This window comes from Ochotona curzoniae, unplaced genomic scaffold, assembly GCF_017591425.1.
Source record: "Ochotona curzoniae isolate NIBS_2020 unplaced genomic scaffold, NIBS_Ocur_1.0 contig_2723, whole genome shotgun sequence".
Classification (NCBI taxonomy): domain Eukaryota; kingdom Metazoa; phylum Chordata; class Mammalia; order Lagomorpha; family Ochotonidae; genus Ochotona; species Ochotona curzoniae.
The window spans coordinates 1,812,172-1,836,739 of record NW_024465573.1 but is presented as its reverse complement, the minus strand read 5'-3'; the positions used below and the strand labels follow the sequence as shown (position 1 = coordinate 1,836,739).

Below are 24,568 nucleotides of genomic sequence, written 5' to 3'. Positions count from 1 at the left end.
CATTAAGTCCTTATGGCTCTTAACCTGGAGAGTGATGCATGACTGCACTGTGATCCAGCTGTTTGTGTGAAAGGAGACCTTATCCAGATGGTAAAACCTGTAGGGGGCCTTGTGAACCATGCAACACTGGGTGGTTGAGCAGCCTTATCAACTCACTCAAAAAGGTGGCAGAAGTGGCTCAGCTCTGAATGACGCTGTTCCACACTTTTGAGTTGAAATAAGACGCTGGGCTTTATGCTAGATATGTGTTTGCAAGGAACGAATCTCAACTGAAATTGAACTGTGGTTATGCAACAAGGTGGAGGAATCCACCATGGGGGGAGGGGTATGGGAGGGGTAGGGGGAATCCCCAGTGCCTATAAAACTGTATCACATAATACAATGTTAATAACAATAAAAAAAAAAAGAAATGCAAGCTCTTGAGCAAATGTGGCCCTTGCTTCACTGGGAAATAACTCAACATGAGTGCAAAGAGCCTTAGGAATCACCTGCAATACACATTCTTCCCAGAGGCCACAAACCTCAGGAAAAGCAAAAACCTGTACAGCAGTTCTTCTTCTAATAGTCAAATAAAAAATAGAATAGACTATTTTTTTCTTCTTTCTGCTCTTGTTTTGTTTTCCTATTTACTCAAATACTCCCGTGGTTTTATTTTAAACAGTTAATAATTATTTTTTCTTTTAAAAATATTTATTATTATTATTATTATTATTTTACAATCTTGACATAATTTTGGCAAAAAGGTTCATGGAAGAGAGGAAGATGGGCAAGACAATTAGTTCTGTATTGTTTACTTAGTATATCTGATGGGATTTCAGGGAGAAGGTCCATTCGGTCTCCCACCTACCTGAGGTCCCACATGTGGGGCATGCTCTTAGGGTCTTGCTCAAGTGGTTTTGATAGTTCAATAGTTCTGAATTGGTGCCACTCTCACCACTCCAAGCATGATTAGGTTGTTGGAGAATCCACTGATTGACCTAGTCCATCACAGAGTCTCCGTTTGCCCAGATTTTCATTGCCAACATATAGCTGAGGTGGTTGATTGACTTGCTCTGTCCTCTGTCATTTGATGGTTAGGGTTCTGAGTCTGGAAGCTTAATTGGGGGGGATGCCCAAAGAAACTTTGTTTGAGATGTTCCCAGAACCAGATTCTTGTATGTAGTAGCAAGCACAGGACCCAGCACAGTGCATTGCCCTGATCAGCTGGTGGTTGCAATTGCTGGGTTGGTTCTGTTTCCATCCCTGTCTTCCACTATAACTAATGGATGTTGCAGTCCAGCCTGGTTCTGCCCAGTTCATACTTGGCCCTCACATAAACTAGTGGGAGCTTCAGCCTAGTCGGACCGACCCACAATAACTCCCACCAGGCACGCCCCCATCCTGGTTTACCAGTATGTGTAGCAGACAAGTTCAGTCTGTCCTACATCCCCTTCTGCTCTCATACATGTCAATGGGTATTAAAATCTTGTTCTATCTAACCAGCTGAACTATCCAGCCTTCACGGATTTTGTTGGGTGTCTCTCTGTCTAGCCATATCAGGCCCAGTCCTAGTTTTTGTGCCCCTGTGTGAGGGGTGGTAATCTAACAGGAAGGAGCCCACTATTCATCTCTCAGGCCACTCTCACTCCCAGATTATGCCCTCTCCAGGTGGTTCTGTGGTTTAACTTGACAAAACTAGCCCCCAGTGCCAGCTTCTGCCAGCTGATGCTGTGGCTAAGCCCAAACAACCCGTACCCACTCCAATTGTAGATTGCACCAGTAGGAATAATCAGCCCAGCCTGGATTTTCCCTGATCTGGTCCACATGAGGCACACTTGTGTTGTAGCCCAGCCTAGTCTGGTCTGTCTCAATCCCAGATCAAGTTCTCCAATGGGAGTAGCTGTCCAGCTAGGGAACCACCCCTTATTCTCCTGCGGGTTTTGCCCCCTCCCTTCCTAGTTCTCACGTGTGCTGGTTGGGTGCTGAAGTCACATGTGGCACAGGCAATCTCAACTTGGCATTCTGTGTTGTGTACTGCTTTTGTTGTGACTGAACCTGGCTGGACCCACAATCTGTTCCGGTGTTCGGATTTGCCACTGGATGGTGTGAACTGATTAATTATTAATGAAATAATCTGCAGGAGAGAGACAGAGAGGGAGAGTACATGAATTTAAGAACTCATACCCACTGATTTACTTATTAAATTGCTTAAATGGCCAGATCCTTAAAGCTTGGAACCAGGAGTTCAATACTTGACAGAAGTTCAACAACTTGAGCCCTTATTGTTGTCTCTTACAGTCCCTATTCACCACAGCTGGTCAACAGCCTTGAATTGAACCTGGATTCTTCAAAGGGGGATTCTGAGGTTCCAATCAATTCCAAACTCTAGGTTGCATATCTCCTCTTCTGTACTCATAGCATATTGAAATATGAATGGAAACTATCCCTAGGCATTTTCCAAATTGAAACCTTTCTCCTTTTCCTTTCATTGGTCAATGACTTACTTGTATTTGATTTTCCTTGAAAATTTGCTTGTCCAGGACAAACAAATCTGATAGTGCAAATTTTAAAGAATTCATTCTTTTCTGTGTTTCTTCTGGTTGTAAGAATGATAGAATTGATGCAAACAAATAGGTTTCTCTCTTTGAGGGGCATTCTTATTTATTTTTCATACCAACAGTGACAGTTGTGAGAACTCTTCCATTGTAATGTCACTTGCATAAATGTGTTTTTGGAATTACAATTGTGTTACTAATTCAGTTACTCTACTTTGTGGAAAATCATTCATGGGATGATGAATTATCGATACAATTTTTCTTTTGAAGTTATTACCATATTAATCTTTCTAGTTATACACTTTGACTATTATTGAGTGTTGTTGCCTAAAAGTAAAAGTGAAAGTATTGAGTGGCTCCTGTTGTCCTTCTATGGTGAAATTACCCTTGGTTTTTCACCCTTGAGAGCTCCCTCTGCTGACCCAAAGCTGTCTTTGATCGTCAGATCTGTGCCTGTGGTGGCATACACTGAGACATTTGGAGAGACTGCAAGTTCATAGAGGATGGAAACCAGTGATTCTTGCACTAATTGCTTCTTTGTTACTTGTTATTAGAAGTTCTCTTGGCTGCTCTCTGAGAGATCAGAAATGACATGTCACATGCCACAAGTGTGATTGTGCTGCATTCAGGTCTAGAAACATAACACAGGTACGATATAATCCCTTAGTTAGGGGAGAAGAGTTTGCTATAAGCGCTTGGATGTTTGGGAAGGGATTATCATTCTTTCATTCTTTTATCATAAAGTATTTATTGAGGACCTAATACATGTGTGCCAATTATTTCTTACTGATTTGTAGATATTTCATAAATGGATTAAATATTACATCTGCTCTTTTGGAACTCAGATGCTAATATTTGGCTGCAGAAAGCATGTCTACGTGTTGTGGAAAGAAGCAGAACAAGAAACAAATATTTTAATTTTTCATATCCAGAGAGATATGATGTAGAAGAAGGGAATGCCAACCAGTTTTCTGCAGTGGTACATGACTCATTTGGTAGGAATGGTAATGCATGAAAAATGTTATTCCAACAGGGAATGCCATTGTCATAAACTTGTTTGCAAATATAGGACAGGTAATGAGCATTAGCTCCCTTGTACCTCCTTGGGGGAAAGAGAAGAAACACAGGTCTTTCAACTCTCTAATAAGGTCCCTAGGATTTCCTAGCTCATAAAAATCCCATGGGTCATTCTACCAAATAGCTTTTCTGGTACTGGCAAATCCCATTTGTGATCGCCTATGCTGGCAAGGAGACACGGATGAAAACCATCACCAGAAAGTGTTGTGACACATGGTTTCAAAGTTTTTCAGAGACTGAAGAAGCTGCTGTGGCTCCCATGGTTCTAAACTTGTTGAGACTGAAAGAAATGTGCTTGGATCCCAGAGCCTATGAAACTGTGTCACATAATGCAATATAATTAATTAAAAAAAATTAAAAAAAAAAGTAATGTTCTTTCTGGATTGTTTACTGCAATGCTCATCCATGGCAATTCCCTCTCTGTCAGAATAGGAGGTCATCTTTGAATCCTGAAGTCAGAGGGTGAGTGTGTTGATTGTATCTCTCCTGAAAACTCCTTACAATCTTTATGCCTAGCATGCCTCCATATGGTCCATTGCTTTTGTGATGTCAGGTTTGACCTTAGAAGGGTAGAATGGACTGGAGGCACTGTAGTACCCGAGCGTTTGAAAAGTTTCTTAATCTCCTTCCTACAGAATCGTTTGTAGGTCTTTCTTGGAATTCAACTTTAAGGTTTCTCTTTGATTTGTAAGAGAGGTAAATGAAAATGATCATAATTCTTGATTCAGTTCATTCCCCCATCTAGAACACATTCCTAGTATATCAGGCTGGTGATGAGCTGAGTTTTGCTGCTCTAATGCCTCTGTTTTTCCACTTCTCACAGAGACATCTGAGGGAAGAATGGCCTCAGAAAATGACTCTTCAGTGACTGAGTTTGTCCTGCTGGGATTAACACAACAGCCAGAGCTGCAGCTGCCCCTCTTCTTCCTGTTCTTAGGCATCTATGTCATGGCTGTGGTGGGGAACCTGGGCCTGATTGTTCTCATTGTTCTGAACTCTCACCTGCACACTCCCATGTACTACTTTCTCTTCAACCTTTCCTTTGTGGACCTCTGCTACTCCTGTGTCATCATACCCAGAATGCTGATAAGTTTTGTGAAAGAAAATGTCATCCCCTATGCTGAGTGCATGACTCAACTCTTTTTCTTTGGTTTCTTTGTAATTGATGAGTGTTGCATCTTGACATCAATGGCTTATGACCGTTATGTGGCCATCTGCAAGCCCCTGCTGTACAAGGTCATCATGTCTCCTCAGATCTGCCTTGTGTTGACAGTTTGGGCATATGCAATGGGGTTTGTGGGTGCTGCGGTCCACACTACATGCATGCTGCGACTCACCTTCTGTGATGACAACATCATCAATCATTACATGTGTGACATTGCTCCTCTACTCCAGCTCTCATGCACAAGCACCTACATCAATGAGTTGGTGATTTTTGTTGTGTTGGGAATCAACACAGCCGTGCCCAGTGTCACTCTCTTTGTTTCCTATAGCCGGATCCTCTGTAGCATCCTGCACATCCGTTCTTCCAATGCCAGGTCCAAAGCGTTCAGTACCTGTAGCTCCCACATAATAACTGTGTGTCTTTTCTTTGGATCGGCAGCACTTACATACTTCAAGCCTCTTCCTGGTGAATCTCTGGCTCAAGGAAAAGTATTTTCTATTTTTTACACCATTGTGTGTCCAATGATGAATCCTGTCATTTATAGCTTGAGGAACAAAGATGTGCATGTTGCATTGAATAAGATGTTCAGAAGAAAATGGTCTTTTTTTGAATATGTATAGCTATGCATGTCAGTTATGTCAGTTTTTGGTTGATCAAATGATACAAAAATCCTTGAGGAAAAGATTAAGAGATTACAAATGCACATGATTTGGATAATAGGAAAAATTTATTTAATTGCATTAATCACAAGTCAAGTCAATGTGACCCAGTAGAATGTCAGCCTTTCAATATAGGTGTGTTTTCAGAGGAAAAACTTGCATATAATCACACCAAAAAAATTGTGAATGTTTTTTCTCAGACTCATCTAGACTTGCAGTGAAGTTGTGTTCATGGTTTTATCAGGTTGATGAACTTAGATACATATGTGTATTCTTAATGCCAGAGCCCTCTCTCTGATTGTTACCACATGTTTATTTTTTGGCATTGCTCTATTTCCACACAAAGTGAACTGGGGGTGATGTTTTTCCCACTTTGGTATCTGGACTGTTCACTGCTTTATCTCTGGAGATCATGAGACATAGAGAAGGAATATGTACTTATGGTCCTGGTCAAGTACACGAAACACATAACTGTATGGAATAGCACACTCACACACACCAAACTTTCTATAGCATGGATCTCAGAGCAGGTGCGTAAGTATTTGGACATCCTGTGTTTTCATTTGGCAAGACTTTATTATAAATTTTTACAAATGCTTGTTACAGAAATCATTTTCTTCCTAAATAAATTTCAAACTCTAACATCATTATCAGTCTTTTCTCGTATTTTTCATTCATTATTATTTTTTTATTGTTAGTTACATTGTATTATGTGAAACCGTTTTATAGGTATTGGGATTCCCCCCACCCCTCCCACAACCCTCCATCCATGGTGGATTCCTCCACCTTGCTGCATAACCACAGTTCAAGTTTAGTTGAGATTCCTTCGTTCATTCATTATTTAAACCAGAAGATTACATGGCATAAATAATGTAGTATTTAGTAAGGAAATGCTTGATGTGTATCTACCCTGTACCAGGTGTTTCTAATTTCTATGATCTGAAGGATGATAAAGATGGAATGTGTGAGGTCTCAGAGGGCTGATTGTTTAGACAGATACAGATGAAGGGCAGGTGCTCTTGAGGAGACATGCATGTGAGGACATGTGATGGGGAGGTTATGCAGAATGATCACATGAAGGTGATGATACAGAGAGTATGTGTGAGCTACTTTAGAGTGGGTGTTTAGGAAGGGTCTTTGTGAGGAGGTGCTGGTGAGTATCCTGAGTGCTGAGGACAAAAGGGATGCATGCACAGGAGCATTCCATGCAGAGGTTGCTGGGGCCAGGTCCTAGAGGAGGTGACCTCCAGCTGTGTGTGTGGGCACTGTGGCTGTGATGTGGTGGAAAGGGCTACCATATGGGCATTGGTTCTGGCCTAGGCTGCTCCACTTATTGGTCAACCACCTTCTTATGGCCTGGAAAAAGCCTCAAAAGATGTCTGTTCTATTGGAGACCCAGATGAATTGGCTTTCTCCAGCTTGGTTCTCGTATAGCTTTTGTGGCCATTTGGGAGGTGAAACAGTGGAGGAAATATGTTTCTCTTTCTCTCTCTGCTTCACCCTAACCTAAGTTTGGGTAAGTGTTACTTTCAAATAAATATACAGATCTTCAGTCTAATACTCTCCCAACTTAGCTATTTCGACCCTTCATTAAATATACAGATCTTAAAACACAAAGATAAAATTAAAAAGCCCACAAAATGTCAAGCTTTAATCTGTCTATACTGAAATCTTCAGTGACATTTCAATGTAGTATAAATCTCTTTCGTTAATAAATATTGATATACATATAGGTGCATTTCCGTAAAATTAAGTTGCCTCAGCTGCAGCCCCCAGAGACTCATTGTGTGTCAAATGTCTTTAAAGAAATGAGCAAGTGAAATGCCATGATGGCCTTTTGTGTTGTTTTAAAGATGAGGAAATTGGAATGAGCAAGAGATGCTGAGCAACACACTGGAAGGGCCCCACACACTGGGGAACCATCTCTATTGCAGGTGTTAGATCTTGAGTCCTAGTTTTTTTTTTTTGTTTGTTTGTTTTGATAGTTTTGCACAGTTAATTAGGGTGCAAAGTGTCAAGGGTTAGAGGAAAGTGGGTAAGAACATTGTTTCTACATTCTCTCTTTAAATTCCTGTATCCGTTTGAAGGGGGAAGAGTATAAAGGGAGAAGCCACCCCATCCTCCCGATGCCATCCCCTAGATTCCTGATGTGGGGCATGCTCCAAGGGTCCTGCTCAGGTAGTTTCGATTGTTTAACTGTTCTGAATTGCTGCTGATCTCACCACTTCAAGCACAATGAAATGTGTGTAGAATTCACTGGTTGACATAGCCCACTTTAGATTCTCCATTTGTCTAGATTTTCACTGCCAACATTTGGCTTGGGTAATTGATCAATTTGTTCTGTCCTCCAACCTGCGTTATCGTATCAGGTGTCCTGTTTAGGTTCTAATGTACTACCATATCTTCCATGTGCAACTGGCAATACTGTTCACTGCTTTGTCTAAGTCACTGAGGGGCCCAGCTGATACATGTACTCCATGATCAGACCATGGAACCTACAATTCTCTCTATTGTTGGGGTTCTGAGTCTATTGGCTCAGTTGAGGGAATCCCCAGAGAAATCATATTTGAGATGGTTCCAGATCTGATTCTTGTGTGTACTTGCCAATACAGGGTCCGGCACAGTCTGTCACCCCAGTCAGCCTGGTGGCTCAGTTCTGTCTCCAGGCTTTTTTCTACACATACTAATGGGTGTTGCAGTCCAGCCTGATTCTGATCAGTACACACCTGGCTATCACACAACCAAATGCAGCCAACCAAACCAGTGGGAGCTGCAGCTTAGTAGGAACAACTCACAATAGGCCCCACCAGGCACGTGCCCTGCCCTGGTTCCCATGCTTGCCAATATGTACAGCAGACTGGTCCACATTCCATTCTGCTCTCATATATGTCCATTGGCATTTAAGCCTTGTCCATCCCAACCAACCTCACTATCCAGTCCACACTGGTCTTGGTAGGTACCACTCTGTCTAGCTATACCGGCTCTAGTCCTGATTGTTGTGCTCAGCAGTCAGTGTAGCAACGCAAGAGGGAGGTGACCACTGTTTCCCTGATGGTCCCATTCCCACACCCAGATCTTGCACTCTAGGTGGTTCTGCAGTTTAGCTTAACAGTATTTGCCCCCAGTATTAGCATCTGCCAGCTGGTGCTGCAGTAAAGCCCAACCATCCCTCTCCCATGCTTGCTTATGCATGCACCAGTAGAAACAGTCCATCCAGCCTGGCTTTCCCTCTGTCCAAATCATATGCAGGCCAACAGGTGTTACAGCCCTGGTCAGTCTGGTCTATCCCTGATCCCAGCTCTCATGCTCACCAATGAGAGTAGTGGTTCAGCAGGGGAGCTCCACACAGCTCCACTACTGTGTTTGTTCCCTACCCCCGAGTATCGCATGTGCTAGTTTAACATCGCAGCCCAGTCTGGCTTGGTCGGCCTCACCTTGACATTTGCCAGGAGGTGCTATAGCCTGGCCCGGCCTGTTGGCACTACCATCCTCCCCCAGTTCAAGCTCACAATGGTGGGAGTTACCACCTAGTCCAGACCAGTTAAGTCAGCCTCCAGTGCTGGCCCTAATATAAACTGGCTGGTATTGCGGTCCAGCATGACCCACAGATCATTCTGGTTCTCAGATATACCAGCAGGTAATGTGAACTTGCCTAGCCTGGCTTGGCCCCGATCTGAGCCAAATGTATGCCAATGGGGACTGTTGCCCAGCCGGATATGAGCTACTTCCTGTCTTGGTTCTTGCACTCACCTGAAGGAGCTGTGTCCAAAAAGAGGAACTCCCCAATCTCCTCCATTAAAACCTCTGTCAATGTCAGATCTTGCACTCACAGATGGGTCCATGGGCCAGCTCTACTTAGTCCACCTTCCATTCTGGTAGGAACAGTGGCCTTTTGTGACTGGCTTTCACCCATTCCAGTTTTTACTGTTGGGGGTTGCAGCCCAGCCAAGTCAGGTGCACACCCAGATACAGCTCATATACGGGTCAGCAGGGACAGAGACCTAGCCCAGCTCATCCTGCACCAATCCTGGTTCTCACGAGCTCCAATGGGTGCTGAATCTAGCTCAATCTTTCACACCCCAGACCCAGTCCACATCCATGCTAAAGGACACTGTAGCTATGTCCATACCAGACTGTAGCCCCCATTCTGGCTACACAACTCAGGCAGGGCATCTCCTTAGCTTCCCAACCAGGCTTAATCTCAGTCACAGACCTCACATGTGTCAGCGGTATCTCTGACCCAACTTGGCATAGCACCTTACCTGTCCTGGCCTTTGCCTTTGGATGCTGTAGCTTGGTCTGGTCTGACCTACTCCCAGTCCCAACTACTGATGGCGGGTGCTGCTACATGGCCCTGCTCAGTCTGCTCCCATCCCAGGCTCATGTAAACTGATAGGTTTGATAGCCTAGCCTGGAATGACCTAACCCCTAGCCTGGTTTTTGTATTGCCAGTGGCCTAAGTTCTGCTCAAACCTGTCTGGTCTGTCCCCTTCCAAAACCAACCCCCACACTTACCAATGCATAGGGCTACCTTACCCAACCTGTGCATCCACCAGGCCTGGCCCATATGCTCCCCAGTGGGAGCTATGACCCAATGGGGGAGTTGCCCAGGTTCACCCACTTGGCTCACTCCCAGACCCACTGCCAGAGAACCACCCAGCACAGCCTGCCATCTCCATCCCAGCCTTTATATGAACTGGTGAATATTGTGGCCCAGCCCACCCCACAGCCTGTTTTAGGGTGTGCATCCAGGTGCTGCATCCTGGACATGCCCAGCCTGTTCCAAGCCTTAGTACCCATGAGTGTTGACAGTTTCTGTGGTCATGCCTAGCTCATCCCATTACTACTCCAACTCTTAAGCTAACCAATGGGACTTCTCTTTCTATAGGATTAGGCCCACATATCCCCACAGAATCCACCCCCTGGTTCTCTTGTGTGCTGGTTAGTGTCATGGCCCAGCCTTGAGTCACCCATCCACTGTTCTGACACTCACTGTCAGAGCTCACTAGGATCTAACCCTGCCAGATAGGCCCCCATCCATAGCTTTTGTGTGAGCTGGCATTGGTGGTTAGCAATATTCCATGCTAACAAGCCCAGCTCAGAACTCCCAGGTGGGCCTTTGCATCAAACTGACCCATAAATGTTTTCCAGTCTCTCCACTCCAAACCATCATGTCTAGGTCCTCTCACTTACCTAGAGTACAGTGGCCTTATCATTGAGAATCCTTCTGGAACATTCCTTGCCTACATGTAAGGTGTCCTTAGCAAAGATGTCCCTCAGCAATAATTCCTTATGGGGGCATGAATCCATAGGTCATCACCTGGTGATCCCTGAAAATCTACCGCCCTAAGCAGCCAGAGCATGCTGCTGTATAGCCTGAGTGACAACAGCACAGGGTGAAACCCTTGGGCTGCCTGAGCATTTGGCAGATCAGCGTGAGGCAGCATGCCTCTTGCCCCTATTCTTGATGGTAACTGGGATTGCTCCAGTAGATGCTGAACCCCAGTCCTATTATCTAGGTTCTATTTTTTTCAGGTTATTTTACAAACTAAAATAATGAATTTATAAATAGTCAAAGCAAAATACATCTCTAGATTAAAACATGAAATAAATACTTTGTATTCAGACTAGTTCAATAAGAACACAAATTCTTTTCCATATAACTAGACTTCATTCATTCAATTTCTTTGATTAAAAGTCAGTGTTTCCAAGTCATCATTGTTTGACTTCTGTGTTTGTTCTATATATGTATGTATATTTGACTATATATAATATATAATTTATTTATTTGCTACATGTAAATATATATAACATGTACATATTAATATATAATATATAACATGTAATCAAATATTAGCAAGCTAATATCATCATATATGTGTGTGCTATATATATTATACACATATAATAGATTTATACATTATATATAATCTAATATATATTCAATATATATTTAAGTGTATACCTGTAAAACTATATTATAGATGAATAATATAACACACACATATGAGTATATTAGCTTGCTAATCTTACCACAACAACATATGACAGATTGAGTGACTACATGGACAGAACTTATCCTCTCCCAGTTTTGGAGTTAGTGGTTGGCACATTTGGTTTCTCCTTAGGTGTTTCTTCTTGATCGCAGAGCTGCCCTGCCCTGAATCCTCACAGGCTATTTCTTCTATCGATTACTCGCCACTGCTTGACTGTGCACATCTGTTTCTTATTTTACAAGGGCATAAAGCAGTTTGGTTATAATAATAACAATGTGACCTAATTCAGTTACTTCTTTAAAGGCCTGAGTCACATGAAGAGGCAGTGGGTGTGAAGACTGCAATATGTTAGGGAAACAGCTCAATCCATAGTGAGAATTTTTGCCAGCCACAAAGGAAGGGCGTCTCCCCAGTGAAAAGAGTTTTTCAATTCAATATTATGAGAAGATGTAAAAATTACTACACTCAGCATTGATGCCCAAAGCAATCGTGGCAACTCACTGTCAGGAATGTCAATAGGACATGTGCTCAGATCTTAAAGTGAATAACCTAGCTGATACAACTGCCAAGATGGTAGCCTGCCAGGCCTTAGAGAACTGGGAGTCTTGATTATTTTAATTTTTATTTTTAATGGTTTTTTTTATGATACTGTTCCATAGGCTCTTAAATGTTCTACTTCCCCTCTTCAAATCACCTCTCCCTACTGATTTCCCTTTATTATTACATTGTGTAGTCCTTCATGAACAATCATAGGTCCATCATTCAAGTGTATACTGATATATAGGTATGGATAATGACGAGGAGTTAGTACCTTATTTTCAGGGTATATTTAGCAGTGTCTATCTTTGACTCAGATGTAGAGATGCATACTGCAATGTGTCTTCACATCTGGATGTGATAGCCTCTGTTATACTGTAGCTATATATATATGTCCTTGTATAAAAAAGCCAGAAAGCAAAATGCACAACAGGAAGAATAGTTAATGCACAGCAACATGAAGCTAAATAACATGTTACAGAATGACCAGTGTTGCTAAGGCAATGAAAAACAAGATGATCAAAATGCTTTGTGAAAAAAACACTGCTACTGCATGACTCATGTGGCACTGAGGAATCAATAAGAGAGAGAGAGAGAGAAAGAAAGAGAGAAACAACAACAGAAGTTCTATGAAGAATGACAATGAAAACAAAAATACTAAAATTCATGGGATGTGGCCAAGACAGTACTGAAAGGGACATTCATAACACCAGGTGCCTACAAAGTTTTGAAATGTGTCAAGCAGATGATCCAAGTTCTTGAGCTTTTAATTCTTGTTGTAGGAGACTTAGCTATAAGCTCCCAATATTCCTCAGTAAAGGAGACATGGACACATGTGCAAGCAGATGGTTAAAACAGGATGTAAATGGTTTGTATTTCAGAGGCAGAACATCAGCAACTTATCAATACATGCTTGGGATGCTTTGCTTGGGAAGATATTCTGTAATTAATGGGTAGATGAAACAGAACAGAGAGAAAAGAGAAGGCAAAAGAGGAGAAGAAGAAATGGGGCCCAGCATGATAACATAATGGTTAAAGTCCTCATCTTGCATGCCCGGGACCCCATATAGGCACCGGTTTTATTGCCGGTGGCCCAGCTTCCCATCCAGCTCCCTGCTTGTGGCCTGGGAAAACAGTCAAGGATGGCCCAAAGCCTTGGGACCCTGCATCCCTATGGGACTTCTGCCCTTCTTGTGTTTTCCTATTTACTCAAATATTCCCATGGCTGCATTTTAAACAATTAATTATTGATGAAAGAATCTTCAGGGAAGAGACAGAGAGGGAGAGTACATGAATTTAAGAACTCATACCCACTGATTTACTTATTAAATTGCTTAAATGGCCAGATCCTTAAAGCTTGGAACCAGGAGTTCAATACTTGACAGAAGTTCAACAACTTGAGCCCTTATTGTTGTCTCTTACAGTCCCTATTCACCACAGCTGGTCAACAGCCTTGAATTGAACCTGGATTCTTCAAAGGGGGATTCTGAGGTTCCAATCAATTCCAAACTCTAGGTCGCATATCTCCTCTTCTGTACTCATAGCATATTGAAATATGAATGGAAACTATCCCTAGGCATTTTCCAAATTGAAACCTTTCTCCTTTTCCTTTCATTGGTCAATGACTTACTTGTATTTGATTTTCCTTGAAAATTTGCTTGTCCAGGACAAACAAATCTGATAGTGCAAATTTTAAAGAATTCATTCTTTTCTGTGTTTCTTCTGGTTGTAAGAATGATAGAATTTATGCAAAGCAATAGGCTTCTCTCTTTGAGGGGCATTCTTGTCTATTTTTCTTCTTTTCTTTTTTTGAAAAAAATATGTTTTATTCAGTTTATTTTAAAAAAAATTGTATTAATTACATTGTATTATGTGACACCATTTTATAGGTACTGGTATTCCCCCCATCCCTCCCCTAACCCTGCCCCATGGTGGAATCCTCCACCTTGTTGTGTAACCGTAGTTCAAGTTCAGTTGAATTTTTTCATTGCAAGCATATACCAAGCATAGAGTCCAGCATTTTATAGTCCAGATAAGTTTAACGGCTTCTTGGGGAGACCTTCTCTGTTCCTCGTTCAGCTGATGGCTTCAATTGCTGGGTTGGTTCCGTCTTGAGCCTCGACTTCCACTGGAATCAATGGGTATTGCAGTCCTTCCTGGTTCCATTCGTCACTTATTCAGCCATCACATCAACCTCTGGGAGCTGTAGCCTAGTGGAAGCAATCCCAAATAACCCCCACCTGGCCCGCCCCTGTCCTGATTAGCTAGCATGTGTAGCAGCCTAGTTCAGTCTGCCCCGTATCCCATTGGGCTCTCGTAGATGTCGAGGGGTATTGGAGCTTAGTTCTATCCAACCAGCTCAACTGTCTAGTGCTCACAGATGCTGTTGAGTGCCTTTCTGTCTATCCACACCAGAGTATTAATCCAAGAGGGGGGAGCCCACTATTTCCCTCCCAGGTCACTAGCATTCTCGGTTTGTGCTCTCTCCAGGTGGCCCTATGATTGGACTTGCAGTAATGGCCGCTTGTACCAACTTCTGCTCCGGCTAAGTCCCGACCGCTCTCACCCTCTCCAGTTTTGTTGACACTAGTAGGAATAGCCAGCCCTTCTTGACTCTTCCCTGATCTGGTCCATGAGGCGCACAGGTACTGCAGCCCTACCTTGTTTGGTCCCAACTCATGCTCTCCCGTGGGAGTAGCTATCCAACAAAGGGATCACCCCTTATTCCCCTGTTGGCTCTGCCCCACTTCCTGGTTATTACGTGTGTTGGTTGGGTGCTGCGGTCTCATCCCGCACATGCAGCCTTACCTTGGTATTCTGTGTTGTGTCCTGTTTTTGTCGCAACCGAACCTGGCTTGATCCACTCTCTGCTGTGACATTCAGATTTGCCAGTGGACGATGTGGACTGACTCAGCCTGGTCTGCCCACAAACCATGTCAAATATATGCCAGTGGTGCACCTTTCTGGACTGTTTCCTTCCGTGCTTTTTGAGCTTATTAGGAGGATCAGTGTCCTGTCAGAGGATTCGCTAAGACTCCTCCCTCAGACCCCCTCCGGATCCCAGGATTCATGCATACCAGTGGGTCAGTTGGCCAGTACCACTCAATTCATTGCCTGTCCTAGCAGGAGCAACAACTTTTCTTTACTGGCCTTCAACCCCTTCTGGTTAGTGCTGCTGGATGTTTCAGCCCAGACACGGCTTGTCCGTACCCACATACATGGCTCAGTTGGGTTGATGCCCAGACCTATTTTTCATACGAGGTGTGAGCAGTTGTGAGAAATCTTCCATTGTAATGTCATTTGCATAAATGTGTTTTTGGAATTACAATTGTGTTACTAATTCAGTTACTCTGCTTTGTGGAAAATCATTCATGGGATGATGAATTATCGATACAATTTTTCTTTTGAAGTTATTACCATATTAATCTTTCTAGTTATACACTTTGACTATTATTGAGTGTTGTTGCCTAAAAGTAAAAGTGAAAGTCTTGAGTGGCTCCTGTTGTCCTTCTATGGTGAATTTACCCTTGGTTTTTCACCCTTGAGAGCTCCCTCTGCTGACCCAAAGCTGTCTTTGATCGTCAGATCTGTGCCTGTGGTGGCATACACTGAGACATTTGGAGAGACTGCAAGTTCATAGAGGATGGAAACCAGTGATTCTTGCACTAATTGCTTCTTTGTTACTTGTTATTAGAAGTTCTCTTGGCTGCTCTCTGAGAGATCAGAAATGACATGTCACATGCCACAACCGTGATTGTGCTGCATTCAGGTCTAGAAATATAACACAGATACGATATAATCCCTTAGTTAGGGGAGAAGAGTTTGCTATAAGCGCTTGGATGTTTGGGAAGGGATTATCATTCTTTCATTCTTTTATCATAAAGTATTTATTGAGGACCTAATACATGTGTGCCAATTATTTCTTACTGATTTGTAGATATTTCATAAATGGATTAAATATTACATCTGCTCTTTTGGAACTCAGATGCTAATATTTGGCTGCAGAAAGCATGTTTACGTGTTATGGAAAGAAGCAGAACAAGAAACAAATATTTTAATTTTTCATATCCAGAGAGATATGATGTAGAAGAAGGGAATGCCAACCAGTTTTCTGCAGTGGTACATGACTCATTTGGTAGGAATAGTAATGTATGAAAAATGTTATTCCAACAGGGAATGCCATTGTCATAAACTTGTTTGCAAATATAGGACAGGTAATGAGCATTAGCTCCCTTGTACCTCCTTGGGGGAAAGAGAAGAAACACAGGTCTTTCAACTCTCTAATAAGGTCCCTAGGATTTCCTAGCTCATAAAAATCCCATGGGTCATTCTACCAAATAGCTTTTCTGGTACTGGCAAATCCCATTTGTGATCGCCTATGCTGGCAAGGAGACACGGATGAAAACCATCACCAGAAAGTGTTGTGACACATGGTTTCAAAGTTTTTCAGAGACTGAAGAAGCTGCTGTGGCTCCCATGGTTCTAAACTTGTTGAGACTGAAAGAAATGTGCTTGGATCCCAGAGCCTATGAAACTGTGTCACATAATGCAATATAATTAATTAAAAAAAATTTAAAAAAAAGTAATGTTCTTTCTGGATTGTTTACTGCAATGCTCATCCATGGCAATTCCCTCTCTGTCAGAATAGGAGGTCGTCTTTGAATCCTGAAGTCAAAGGGTGAGTGTGTTGATTGTATCTCTCCTGATAACTCCTTACAATCTTTATGCCTCCATATGGTCCATTGCTTTTGTGATGTCAGGTTTGACCTTAGAAGGGTAGAATGGACTGGAGGCACTGTAGTACCCGAGCGTTTGAAAAGTTTCTTAATCTCCTTCCTAAAGATTTGTTTGTAGGTCTTTCTTGGAATTCAACTTTAAGGATTCTCTTTGATTTGTAAGAGGGGCAAATGAATATTCTCATAATTCTTGATTCAGTTCATTCCCCCATCTAGAACACATTCCTAGTATATCAGGTTGGTGATGAGCTGAGTTTTGCTGCTCTAATGCTTCTGTTTTTCCACTTCTCACAGAGACATCTGAGGGAAGAATGGCCTCAGAAAATGACTCTTCAGTGACTGAGTTTATCCTGCAGGGATTGATACAACAGCCAGAGCTGCAGCTGCCCCTCTTCTTCCTGTTCTTAGGCATCTATGTCGTGGCTGTGGTGGGGAACCTGGGCTTGATTATTCTCATTGTTCTGAACTCTCACCTGCACACTCCCATGTACTACTTTCTCTTTAACCTTTCCTTTGTGGATCTCTGCTACTCCTGTGTCATCATACCCAGAATGCTGATAAGTTTTGTGAAAGAGAATGTCATCCCCTATGCTGAGTGCATGACTCAACTCTTTTTCTTCTGCTTCTTTGTAATTGATGAGAGTTATATCTTGACAGTGATGGCCTATGACCGTTATGTGGCCATCTGCAAGCCCCTGCTGTACAAGGTCATCATGTCTCCTCAGATCTGCCTTGTGTTGACAGTGTGGGTATATGCAATGGGGTTTGTGAATGCTGTGGCCCACACTGGAAGCATGGTGAAACTCACCTTCTGTGATGACAACATTGTCAGTCATTACATGTGTGACATCCCTCCTCTCCTCCAGCTCTCATGCACAAGCACCTACATCAATGAGTTGGTGGTTTTTGTTGGGCTGGGAATCAACACAGCTGTGGCCAATGTCACTCTCTTTGTTTCCTATAGCCGGATCCTCTGTAGCATCCTGCACATCCGTTCTTCCAATGCCAGGTCCAAAGCGTTCAGTACCTGTAGCTCCCACATAATAACTGTGTGTCTTTTCTTTGGATCAGCAGCACTTACATACTTCAAGCCTTTTCCTGGTGATTCTCTGGCTCAAGGAAAAGTATTTTCTATTTTTTACACCATTGTGTGTCCAATGATGAATCCTGTCATTTATAGCTTGAGGAACAAAGATGTACATGTTGCATTGAATAAGACGTTAAAGAAGAAAATGGTCTTTTTTTGAATATGTATAATTATACGTGTCAGTCATGTCAGTTCTTGGTTTATCAGGTGATACATAAGTCTCTGAAAAATATTTTAAAATTGAAATAAAAATGCACATGATTTAGATAATAGGAAAGATTTATTTGGTTACATTAATCACAAGTGCATACAGTGTGAAAAATGGAGTGTTAGCCTTTAAAATGTGTGTGTTTTAGTAGCTAAGTTGCACAATAAATACACCAAAAAAGATTGTGAATGTTTTGACTCAGAGTGATCCAGAATTAAATGAAGCTGTGCTCATGGAGTTACCACATGTTGATGAATGTAGACACACTCCTGTGTTCTCAATGTTGCAGTCCTCATTAATTGTTACCAGGGCATTTGTTCTGTGAGAATGCTTCATTTCCACATGAGCAGTAGAATGGGTTTTGCTTTCGACATTCAAGGATATGGTGCAATCTCTCTGTTCTCTCTGAGGATGGTGAGAAATGGAGAGGAAAAATATTCTTTTCAGTAGAGGGAATAGAAATAACTTTTTTAGGCAGGTAAGAAAAATGTTTTATTGGTTGGATTTCAGTGCAGGGGCATAAGTATTTGATCATGGTATGTGTTCATTGAGAATTTTATTATAAATGTTTACAAATGATTATTACAGATATCATTTTCTTCCTAAATAGATTTCAAACTCTAACCCATCATTATCAGCCTTTTTTCATATTTTTATTCATTATTTAAACCAGAAGATTGCATGGCATAAATAATATAGTATTTAGTAAGGAAATGCTTGATGTGTAGCTACCCTGTACCAGGTGTTTCTAATTTCTATGATCTGAAGGATGATAAAGATGGAATGTGTGAGGTCTCAGAGGGCTGATTGTTTAGACAGATACAGATGAAGGGCAGGTGCTCTTGAGGAGACATGCATGTGAGGACATGTGATGGGGAGGTTATGCAGAATGATCACATGGAGGTGATGATACAGAGAGTACGTGTGAGCTACTTTAGAGTGGGTGTTTAGGAAGGGTCTTTGTGAGGAGGTGCTGGTGAGTATCCTGAGTGCTGAGGACAAAAGGGATGCATGCACAGGAGCATTCCATGCAGAGGCTGCTGGGGCCAGGTCCCAGAGGTAGTGACTCCAGCTGTGTGTGCGGGCACTGTGGCTGTGATGTGGTGGAGAGGGCTACCATATGGGCATTGGTTCTAGCCTAGGCTGCTCCACTTATTGGTCAACCACCTACTTATGGCCTGGAAAAAGCCTCAAAAGAAGATGACTGAAGTACTTTGCCTCAGCCACTCCTATGGGGAATGCAGATAAAGTGTCTTTCTTTATCTAGTCTGGTATAGATGTTGTAGCCACTTGGGAAGTGAATCAGTGGATTAAAGATGTCTCTCTCTCTCTTTGCACCTCACCCCAACCAATGTACACAGTTTGTAATTCTGACTTTTTAAAAAAATTGATAGATCTTAAAAAAGAAAAGCAAAAAAATTTTTTTCTATCTTTTTGTTTCTACAGGCTATCAGCCAGTTGTCCCAACAACATTTACTAAAGAGGCCTTCCCACTTGCTTGAGTTGTCATTGGTCTTTTTGTCAAAGATTAATTGGCTGTATTTGTGTGGGTTCCCTTTTGGTGCTTCTATTCTATTCCATTGATCTTCCTTTCTGTCTTTGTGCCAGTACCAGGCTGTTTTGATAACCACTGCTCTATAGTATGTCCAGAGGTCCGGGATTGTGATTCCCCCTGCTAACTTCTTATTTTTCAGGATGGTTCTAGCTATTCGTGGTTTTTTGTGTTTCCAGATGAACTCTTGAATCATTGTATCCAGTTCCGTGAAGAATGTTTTGGGCAATTTGATTGGAATTGCGTTGAAAATGTATATTGCTTGTGGTAGTATAGACATTTTAATGATATTGATTTTGCCTATCCAGGAGCACGGGATGTTATTCCATCTTTTGAGGTTTGGAATATATCCAAAACACCTGTTTTACGACAAACCAACATGCATCCCTATGTTCATTGCAGCACAATCAGTAATTGCAAAAACATGGAAGCAACCGAAATGCCCATCAGCAGAAGATTGGATAAGAAAGCTTTGGTTCATCTACTCCATGGAATACTACTCAGCTATTAAAAAAAACAAAATGCAGTTCTTTGTGGCTAAATGGGCACAACTGGAAACTATAATGCTAAGGGAAATGAGTGAATCCCAAAAGATTAGATACCACATGTTTGCCTTGATTTAACCTGTAATTTTTTGTTTGATTGTTGGTTATTTTTTGAACCTGTCATTGATACTGTCTCAACCCAGATGTTTCGAAGAATGGAACTTGCATTATTTTTAACATATTGTCTACCCATTACTATGTCAATTAATTCCATAATGTTGTATATTGATACTGAGGCCTTGTTGGGGCTTTTAACTGACCAGATCTTTACTCTGTTAGACCTATCTTCAGACCATAGAAGGTCTCCCCAAGAGGCCACTGAACTTATCTGGACAATAAGACGCTGAACTTTATGCTAGGCATGTGTTTGCAAGCAATGAATCTCAACTGAACTTGAACTATGGTTATGCAACAAGGTGGAGGAATCCACCATGGGGGGAGGGGTATGGGAGGGGTGGGGGGGATCCCCAGCGCCTATAAAACTGTACTACATAATACAATGTAAGGAACAATAAAAAAAAAATAATCTCAAGATTTGAATTTTTCTAGAAGTTGTCACCTATGATTTCTCCACATTCTAACATTTAAAATTACCTGTATTTGGGCATTTCTACTTGGATGACTAGTTGGCTGAGAGAAGACCACCACACTCAAGACTGATTGCATACATTTTTGTCAATATTTTCACCTTTTAAATCTTATTCTTGTTTCTACCAACATCATTTTCCAAAAGACTTATTTTCTTTTTCATTAAAAGACAGTTACAGAAAGAAAAGGAGAAACAGAAAGATCTCCCAACTACTCGTTCACTCCTTAAATGATCGAAAGAGCCATGGTCCAGCAGGTTTGATTTAAGAGCCAGTATCTTCTGAGTTTCCCATGTGGGCCATGGGGCCCCAAGAACTTGAGCCATTTTCTGCTGCTTTCCCAAGCCATAAGCATGGAGCTGGATTAGAAGTGGAACAGCCAGAATGTGAAACAGCCCCTGAATGGGATCCCATCACAGCAGATGATAGATACTGCTCTGCCAAGGTTCCAGTCTCTGTAGCGATGTTTTGCTCAAGCACATTATTGGTATCTATATGTTTGTGTCTATTTCTAATCCCAATTATGAGATATTCCTATGATCATTTCCTTAAAATACATCTTCTGTATTTCTTTCATAAAACAATACTTTTTGTAGAAAAGCATTCACATGTTAGTGAATTACAAATATATTTGCTACCTGAAGCTCATTCCTTTAATTTCCCTCCATGTTATTTTTTACATTGCAGTGACTATTTGTATTTGTAATTTATTATTTGTATTATTGACTATATTTGTAATTTATTTTTTGCATTGCAGTGACTATTAGTATTTTGTGCCCCAAAATAGCTAAAAATATTGAGCATCTCCTGGTAGCTTTTTATAATGAATAGACTCTTGGTTTTTGTACTTGAGAGCTTTGTATACTGACCCAAGTGTATCCTTGGTCTGATTTTATGTTTTTGTAATCCTGTGGGAAAATGCAGTGAGACTTCTTGGAGAACCTGTTCCCATTCTGTGTGAAGTTCAGACAGGTGGGAAATGTAAGCTTTTCACGTATTCATTACCTGTACTCCAAAGTTCCTCTAAAGCATTCACAGGATCTATTCATGTTTTTATTGTTTTTTTTTCTTTTTCCCTGCACTACATGCAGGTATATAGCCATAATATGGAAGCTATATAAGTCTTTGCTTGAGGAACAAGGCTTCATTGCAAGATCACAGGTAGGTAACAGGAAAGGTGTAAAGGAGATTGCCATTCACCCATTCATTTATTTATGGAGTATCTAATCTATGTGGCAGGTATTTATTGAGTACAAATTCTTCACATATTCATCAAAGTTGCTACACAAATAACATAGAAGGAAATGGGCAACTGCCTGCTACTTAGGAGCTTGAATTTAAGTGATGTTGGAAGTAGAATGTATGCTTATATGTCATAGGAAAAAAAAGATAAAGATATAAATTAACATCGTTTCACAAATGAAGATGCAATGTGAATGCAGGATAGATCATCCTGTCTCTTTCTGAGATTATTACTATCCTGGTGGTTGGGAGTGCAAACATGTTTACATTGGAATTCCATCAAAAAGTCAGTGTCATGATGTACCAGGCAGTAAGGGCTCAGTAGTTAATTTTGTTTGCTTTGAAGCTTGACCCCTGGGGAAACACTGCTTAAGCACATCTTTCAATTTTTAATGAGATCCCCAGGATCTTCTAACCCATAAAACTCTCTGGGTCATGTGCGCCAGTGGCTCAGTTGGCACTGGTAGATGCTATTTAAAAGCCTCAAGACTGTTTAAGTGCTTGGCAGAGTCACTGGGAGGAACTGTGATCTGCTTGCCTCATGGAGTCCTAGAGCCTGGGAGCCTGAGCACTGTGCTTTGGATCTCTCAGTGACTCACTAGCTCAATATAAATGCAAATCTCTTCTTTGGGATGTTCACTCCTAAGTTGCTAGAAGCTGATTTCCCCACTGTATTAAACAGAGTTTTAATAACTCTCCAAATTAACTAGAGTGAAACTGATTCTCCCTTGACTTGTGATGTCAACCAGTGAGTGTTGACGTTATCTCTTCTGCATTTTGCCTCCAGGTTTTGTCTGTGACAACCAAGGATGATGCAGGATGTACCATGTTCTTTCATTCAGACCACAAGTGACCCTAATGAAGAGGTGAACTGGATCTGTGCTATGAGTCAACAGGGATCAGAGTTCCTAAATCTGCTTCTGATGGAAAATGCCAGTAGTTTTTTTGATGGTCATGTTTACGCATTCACCAAGTTAAAGCATGTAGGAATGAAGTCACACAGAGAGTGCTTGATTTCACTGGTCCATTGTGGGTCCAACAAGAGTACATTACCTTCTGTGTATCTCTGTCTAAGCAGACTGAAGTCTGTTGAGTATGTATTTTATTATTTCTCTTTTCCTTTTCTTACAGTTATTTCTGGCGGAAGAATGGTCTCAGGAAATGACTCTTCTGCGACTGAGTTTATCCTGCTGGGATTGACACAACAGCCAGAGCTGCAGCTGCCCCTCTTCTTCCTGTTCTTAGGCATCTATGTCATGACTGTGGTGGGGAACCTGGGCTTGATTGTTCTCATTGTTCTGAACTCTCACCTGCACACTCCCATGTACTACTTTCTCTTCAACCTTTCCTTAGTGGATCTCTGCTACTCCTGTGTCATAACCCCTAGAATGCTGATAAGTTTTGTGAAAGAGAATGTCATCCCCTATGCTGAGTGCATGACTCAGCTCTTTTTCTCTTCTTTTTTTGTAATTGATGAGTGTTGCATTTTGACATCAATGGCCTATGACCGCTATGTGGCCATCTGCAAGCCCCTGCTGTACAACGTCACCATGTCTCCTCAGGTCTGTTTCATGCTGACAACAGGTGTGTATGCAATGGGGTTTGCTGGTGCCATGGCCCACACTGGAAGCATGCTGAGACTCACCTTCTGTGATGGCAACGTCATCAACCATTTTGCATGTGATATTCATCCACTTCTCCAGCTGTCCTGTACAAGCACCTACATCAATGAGCTGGTGGTTTTCATTGTGGTGGGCATCAATGTATCCGTGCCCTGTCTCACCCTCTTTATGTCTTACACTATGATCCTCTCCACCATCCTTCACATGGATTCTGCCCATGGCAGATCCAAAGCTTTCAGTACTTGTAGCTCACACATAATTGCTGCTGGCTTTTTTTTTGGATCTGGGGCATTTATGTTCCTTAGGCCTTCTCCTGCAGGTTCTCTGGCTCATGATAAAGTGTGTACTATTTTTTACACCATTGTGGGACCGATGTTGAATCCTTTCATTTATAGTTTGAGGAACAAAGACATACATGTTGCATTGAGAAAGACTTTAAAGAAAAGCATCTTTTTCTAGCTTGATGTTTGGGGAAATAAGATTAAGGAATCAAAAAAATTGCAAATGGTTTAATAACAGGGTACATTAATTACAGATAGCATGTCACAAGTCATGACAATGTGTGGAAGTGGAGTATCATACCTTCATGGTACGAGAGGAAGTCTGGAAACTGGGTCGTTCTGTTGTTCTCTAATTTCTTCTCTGATTTATAGTGATGTAAGGATAAAGGTTTGAGTGGTAATAAATGCTGAGACTTCATGGCAAGGATCTGTTCACAGAGAATAACTTTGTTACAAATGTTTAGAAGCACTTCACCACACTGATATTAAAATGTTAAGTAGCGATCATTCCTATTTTATTTGTGATTTTTATTTCTTCCTTTTTTCTCAGAGGGTAAATGGTACAAATAATGTGGCATTTCCATAAGCAAGTATTAACTGAACATCCACCCTGTCCCAGCTTTGTAGTTCAATCTAAAATCTTGAGGGGATGTGCCCACAAGGTATCTGTGCTCTCACAGAGCTACTGTTTACAGTAAAGTGAGACGGGGTGCAGGTGTTTTAGAGGAGAAGACCTGGTG

General features: G+C 41.7%; 3 protein-coding genes across 3 annotated transcripts; all 3 read left to right on the top strand.

Annotated features, from left to right (window-relative positions):
• Positions 1 to 4,445: 4,445 nt before the first annotated feature.
• LOC121153951 (olfactory receptor 8B8-like) lies at positions 4,446 to 5,396 on the top strand. Its single transcript, XM_040976710.1, has one exon. The coding sequence runs from the start codon at positions 4,452 to 4,454 to the stop codon at positions 5,394 to 5,396; it is 945 nt and encodes a 314-aa protein (XP_040832644.1). The 5' UTR covers positions 4,446 to 4,451.
• An 11,613-nt stretch (positions 5,397 to 17,009) lies between these two features.
• Positions 17,010 to 17,951, top strand: LOC121153950 (olfactory receptor 145-like). The gene has a single exon (XM_040976709.1). The coding sequence runs from the start codon at positions 17,016 to 17,018 to the stop codon at positions 17,949 to 17,951; it is 936 nt and encodes a 311-aa protein (XP_040832643.1). The 5' UTR covers positions 17,010 to 17,015.
• Positions 17,952 to 23,058: 5,107 nt separating this feature from the next.
• Positions 23,059 to 24,006, top strand: LOC121153949 (olfactory receptor 145-like). The gene has a single exon (XM_040976708.1). It carries the CDS (start codon positions 23,074 to 23,076, stop codon positions 24,004 to 24,006), a length of 933 nt encoding a protein of 310 aa, XP_040832642.1. The 5' UTR covers positions 23,059 to 23,073.
• The last annotated feature ends 562 nt before the right edge of the window (positions 24,007 to 24,568 follow it).